Raw genomic sequence first — 6,143 nt, 5'->3', positions numbered from 1 at the left:
GGTGATTTGTGGAGGGAAAGCTATACATTGTAAATCTCTCATGACCCTTGAACTACTTGATGTGGTAAAGTAATTCAGGTTGATATGAAGACGTCTAAAGGCGAAAAGTTCCAATGTTCACGGCTTATGTGTAATGATAATGAATGAATGAATGAATGAAGACCTTTATTGCACATTTTTTCCACACCGGGCTAAGTACAGGTCACACCAAGACATCTTGAAAAGATACAGTTCACAGATACAAAATGAGACTATTGCTGGATAAATTCAACTTCTCCTCGCTTTTCTGTTATAGTGGAGATAAAAGAGCAGATAAATTATGTTTTATGATGGATGGTTTAATAATGTGGTGCGTGTGCTGGTACAAGATCGTGCCCTGGCAGGAATATTAATTTTCGTAGGGAAATGAAAACTTCGGATAGACTAGTTCAGCCGTCTGTATTCTAAAATGCACACGTTTATGCTTATGCACAGCTCACTGGGATTTGGCTTGGTAGTGACGTTCATAGTCTTATTTCATTCGTTCACTCAATCACATTCTCCTTCACTCAATCCACTGACTCAATCCCTGATTGACTCACTAACCTGCTCATTCACTCAATCGCTCACTCCAACACATTCATTCACTCACTCTCCTTCATTTACTAACTCACTCACTCACTCACTCACTCACTCACTCACTCACTCACTCACTCACTCACTCACTTGATCACTCACTCACTTAATCACTCATTCACTTAATCACTCACTCACTCACTCATTCACTCACTCAACAATCACCAGTCCACCCACTCACATGCACTCATTCTTAATATCACTATCACTCTAGCTCTGACTGACTCACTGACAAGATAACAGAAGGAGTGCACCATGTTGTGTCCAGTAATGAATATTTATCCTGTAAGTATATGACTGTAAACCTCAATGGCTATATACAAACATCAAACAACACTGGACTCGACTGAAATAACAACGTTCCTTGTACACAACAGAGCGTTTATCCCACCGACGTTTCGGTGACTGTCTATCGCCTTCCTGGTTCACATTGTACTGCACGCTGCAGCGTAGGTGTCGCTGCTTACTGATGCGGTCCCAAACGTTAAGTATTTACACATAGATAATGCGGTGTTTACAACGAGGTCGTAAAACAGTGCAATAAATACATGAATGTTATCAAGTAACAATGATAACAGTACAACAATTATCATCATCTTAAGAATGCGTTCCCAAACGTAACGGTACCCTAAGTTCTACTCCACGGTTCATGACTGGATGGATTTCTGATCTATCCAACTTCCAACGGGTGCGTCTATTGTTTTCTCTGTCTGGAGTCATCATTAGAAGTACCTGGCGTCGTGCGTGGCGTAGCTGGTAGAGCGTTCGGCCCTGGAGGTCCCGAGTTCGATACCCGCCGTGCCCCTGACGTTGTGCCCTTGGGAAAGGCACTTTACACGACCTTCCTCACTTCACCCAGGTGTAAAAATGGGTACCTGACTTCGGTCGAACTAGCTTTACCCTCTGTCTTTACTGTGTATGTGGCGCTGTTTATATAAGTTACTAACTTGAGTGCAGTGCCACATTGTCTTTGTCTGATAGATGATAGAAAATAAAAGTACTATTACATCCTTTAGGCTTAGGACATGGAAGTAGAAACGTCGAAATGGTTTACATAAGGACAGGACCAGTCATGACTTGCACAGTAAGGCCCACACTAGGATATGATAATTGCTTAGTAATACATAATATATACAACTTTTTTTCCTTTTGCAACTTTTTTGCTGGGAATTGTTAACTTGTCCTTTGGAAGAAGGCATAGAAATCCTGGTGCTATTTCAGTATTTTGGGTGAAGCTTATAAAACGTTGATATCGAAAGCCTAGAAAACACTAACAAATAATGCCAAATGCAGCAGATTTGAAATATGAGTAAATGTGTTATGGAGTGATCATTGTCATGACTTTCATATATATTCCAATGTAAGCATTAAATCCATTTACTGAAATCACTGTATAGGGACAGACAATTATTCCTAATATCAAAACTTGATAACAGCCGTTGCCAATATTGTTAGATTTATCATCATTACAAATCACATCGGTTTGACTGGTCCCCTGTTATCTCCACCATAGCTATCACTTGTGGTTCGTCCCTTGCCTTATCCTCCTCCCCACCCCCATCACTACCGCTCTGTCCCCTGGAGATTGCCGACAATCTGGTTCGGAAAGATGACTTGGAGTTGAGCTGGGTACCGGGCCCGGCCTTGCCACACAGGAAGTGCTTGAGCGCATACCGGAAACGCTGTGACATCATGTTGTAAATGACCGGATTGACGGCTGAACTCAGGTAGAACAGCACGAAGGACAGAAGCGTCACGGCGTTGTGCACGTCATGCAGGTGCTTCGTCCAGGCGCGCACGTGGTTGAACGTCACACGAGACACGTGGTGGGGCAGCCACAGTACCACAAACGTCAGCACAATCACCGCTAAAAAAAATCAGATTAGTAATAAGCCTTCTCATACTAATTACCACGCATGAGCGGGTGAAAGGAACTCTGGGTAATAAGTCAAAGTTAAAGGCCCTCAGATGTCAACAGTCTCTACTATTGTTTAGATTTGTGTAACAATATCCGGAACGTAGTGGCGTTTGCAAAATAAGGTAATGTTGATTTTCTGGGGGGCTTCAACTTTGACATATTACCCAGGGTTCCTTTCACCCGCGCATGCGTGGTAACTAGTGTGAGAAGGCTTGTAAGATCCGATCCTTCACTATTCCCAATACGCATGCACAGCGACCTGAATTGTGGGTAATATTTCAAAGCTTAAGGCCCCAGAGACATAAACAAATCAGGCCTGGACATTGTTTTGCAAATCAAGACAATGGTCGAGACGAGAACTGTTTATAAGTCAGGGGCTCTTACGTTTGACATACTTATTACATATGTGCGCATTCGTACTCGGGATGGTGAGCGCGGATATTAGTCATATGAGAACGTTACATCACAGAGATCAGGACGCATGTGCGGCGACAGGAATACTAGGTGATATGTCAAAGGGTAAGCCTCAAAAAAGGAAACAAATCCCGCCTGGACGTTGTTTTGCAATGGTCGAGACATGGATTGTTTTCTTTTACCTTTGACAAATTACCCAGAATTTCTGTCACCGCACATGCGTTCTGATCTCTCCGAGAGGGCTTATCATATCAAAATGACCTTACGTGACTGATAAACTCTGAACCTCACGTGACTGAACGTGTTTGCATTGTACGTACACCAGGGAAATGACGGGCACCTACCCAGCATTCTGATGACTTTTCTGCGGTCGTTGTCCTGTCGTTTGGATCCTGCGGTTCGCTCGGTCGCTCCTCGGTAGAAGCGGCTCCTCTGCCCCGTGTCCGTCAGCGCCCGCGCCATCAGGCCGTACAGCAGACTCAGCAGAACCATGGGCACGAAGAAGAAGCTTGTAGACACCAAGGACATGACAGAACCTAGCTCCTTATTCACCACCGTGCACTCCTGCATGTCTGGGTGAGATATAAGATCGTTCAACATTACGTGAGCGCATGCGCTGCGATTGGAGTTGTGCGATACGACCCAGATATTGAGGCTATCGAGCGACAAAAAGACGTATAAACTCACAAACACGAGCGCGCACGCTAGCACGCATGCACACACACACACACACACACACACACACACACACACACACACACTGAGAGAGAGAGGGAGAGAGAGAAGAGAGAGGGAGGGAGGAGGGAGGGAGGGGAAATAATATCTGCACTTTTCATGCAGATAAACAATTTTGACCACATTGCCGAAAGTACCTAATCCATGCATAACCTTGACAGGGCTGAAGCCAAAATCAGATATTGGTAAGCAAAATTCTGACCAAACTGGTCCTGCAGTTCCTAGGTCAAAATCACAGTATGTCCAGAGACACATAAACAAAATGGTCAGCTGCAGTAACAAGTTCAACCACTAGGAGGTCCCATATCAAACCTGACCATTAGGACAAGACCACCAACCTATGTACCATATATCACTGCAATCTCACTTTCATTCTGGAGATATAGCACCGGAAGCGCAACAAACACACACAGTTAGTCATGCTACTGAAAACTGATAAGGTTAGTACTCACGTACCTGGTATTACAAACCCGCGCGGTGTTTGGATGTGAGTCACGCCGAAGATGAGCAGAGCCGGACTGGCGGGCACGATGGACAGGACCCAGGCCACGGCGACCAGCAGCTTGACCCTGCCCCGGCGGAGCAGCCGCTTGGCCTGGAGCGGGTGACAAATGGCGATGTAGCGCTCCACCGTGAAGCCGCTGATGTGGAGGATGGAGGCGGCGGTGAAGGTTTCCCTGAAGAAGTACATCCCCCGGCACACCGCGTCCCCAAGCCGCCAGTCCCAGTAGCACCACAGCCGGTACAGCTCGAGCGGCAGGACCAAGAACGTCAGCAGGTCCGCACACGCCAGGCTGGCCAGGTAGTAGTTCGTGGTGGTTCGCATGTCCGTACTTCTGCCGATCACCAACACCGTGCACAAGTTACCTGGTGCGCCTACTAACATCAACACGCTGCACACAGCGGTCACCGCCGCCAGGGTTGGCGTGGAAAACAGTTCATACTCCAGCATTCGGCGGAGGATGATTCTTTCTGTGGCCGCTGACTTGTTGGAGAAATTATGGGCCTGCATCCATTCGTTAAGACGTTCTAACGCAGCAGACTCCATAGTGCCTTTACAACAACTCTTATAATGGTGATTTCAGCCTGTACGCTTTCGACCGTCAAATGTACACCATTTATAATCACCGGTAAGCACTGGCAACTGTCTTTTTTCTTTTTATTTCAGGAACCATATTTAAGGAGCCGTGTGCGTTTTAAAACCGCGGTCTGTGGTCTGTATGAGCTCTAAATCTTGTTTTGTTCAGATAAAGTGCGGTTGCCTTGTGCAAGGTGTAGGGCGGTCCTGCCGACTGATACTTGGTACTTTCAACGTCTGTTGGTCTGAAACGGATTTCAAAAATCAACATACTGATATAAAAACGGAAATCAAAAATCAATACAATGGTCAATAAAATCTCTATCTTGTTGTTAAGGAATCAAGAAAACGGAATGATATATGATATAGCTGACTTGAAAGATGACAGCTGACTATAGCTAGATACAGGCCACTCCACTGCGTTCGCGCATATACGCGTGTGTGCGAGCGCGCGCGCGCGTGTTTGTGTGTTTGTGTGTGTGCACGCGTCGTGTGTGTGCGTGCGTGCGTGCGTGTGTGTGCGTGCGTATGTTCGTGTGTGTGTGTGTTTGTGTGTGTGTCCAACAGCCCAACAATGGGTCTAAAATACAACAGGTCCTAATTACATTCAACGACAATAAAAATTATTGTACATAGACGTTTGTATGAATATGCACTTTTCTGATGTTATTGAGGTCGAATCTTACAAATGATACTTCCTGCTGTTCTTGATCGCTGCCGTCAATTTAAATTCCATCCGTGACGTCATAGAGAGTACAGTAACGGTTTCGGAACTTGTGATCGCTCCCAGCTACTTCAATAAGCAAAGAAATCAAACATAATGATAACTTGTAAATGTCTGTAATCGCGATGATTATGCACTTTTTTGTTTCTCTTAAGAACGCTTTCGCCTGCCTCGGCGTCAGGTTCCGAACCGGCCGTTTTGCCAATGACAATGTATTAAAGCTAGGGGCACAACCCGCCGTACTTGCAAGTGCGTGCTGTCTACGTGCCAAAACGTGGGCAATCTTTTGGTATCCGTAAGTGGTAAGTACCGTCTCCGTACGAACACGTGGCGAATCCCACGGATTTGGGAGCACGCAGACACGCCGTAGAAATTTAAGTGCATGCAGAACTTTCTCTGCGTTCGGGCTGTGGATGCGCCCTCTGTACGTGCCAGTACGGGCGACGCGCCTGCCCTGTACAGACTGAACGTTTTCAGGAATACGTGGCGGACGTGGCCTCCACAAAAAACGTACGGACAAATTGCACGTACGGCGGCTTGTGCCCCAGGCTTAAGCGCCAATTATGACACGAGCATTTTGGACTTAAGTGTTTTTCCCTTAGGCTTTCTTTTATATATAATAGTGGATAAAAGAGTGGGATCTCACTAGACCGTGTCTG

At 45.9% G+C, this 6,143-nt stretch overlaps 1 protein-coding gene across 1 annotated transcript; it reads right to left on the bottom strand.

Annotated features, from left to right (window-relative positions):
* Positions 1-873: 873 nt before the first annotated feature.
* On the bottom strand, positions 874-5,165 carry LOC118428118 (growth hormone secretagogue receptor type 1-like). Its single transcript, XM_035838096.1, has 3 exons — positions 4,139-5,165; positions 3,292-3,519; positions 874-2,482 (listed from the first exon to the last, which is right to left on the bottom strand). Exons 1-3 carry the CDS (start codon positions 4,728-4,730, stop codon positions 2,082-2,084), a joined length of 1,221 nt encoding a protein of 406 aa, XP_035693989.1. The 5' UTR covers positions 4,731-5,165; the 3' UTR covers positions 874-2,081.
* Between the last annotated feature and the right edge of the window lie 978 nt (positions 5,166-6,143).

This window comes from Branchiostoma floridae, chromosome 12 (genome assembly GCF_000003815.2).
Source record: "Branchiostoma floridae strain S238N-H82 chromosome 12, Bfl_VNyyK, whole genome shotgun sequence".
NCBI classification, from domain to species: Eukaryota; Metazoa; Chordata; class Leptocardii; order Amphioxiformes; family Branchiostomatidae; genus Branchiostoma; species Branchiostoma floridae.
Note: the sequence above shows the minus strand (reverse complement) of the source record. Positions and strands in the feature narration are given on the sequence as shown.

Coding starts and splice junctions, on each gene's coding strand:
- LOC118428118 (XM_035838096.1), bottom strand. CDS start 4,730: ATGGAGTCTGCTGCGTTAGAACGTCTTAACGAATGGATGCAGGCCCAT. Junction 3,520..4,138: donor GCGCGGGTTTGTAATACCAG/GTACGTGAGTAC, acceptor TATCTCACCCAG/ACATGCAGGAGTGCACGGTG. Junction 2,483..3,291: donor AAAAGTCATCAGAATGCTGG/GTAGGTGCCCGT, acceptor GATTTTTTTTAG/CGGTGATTGTGCTGACGTTT.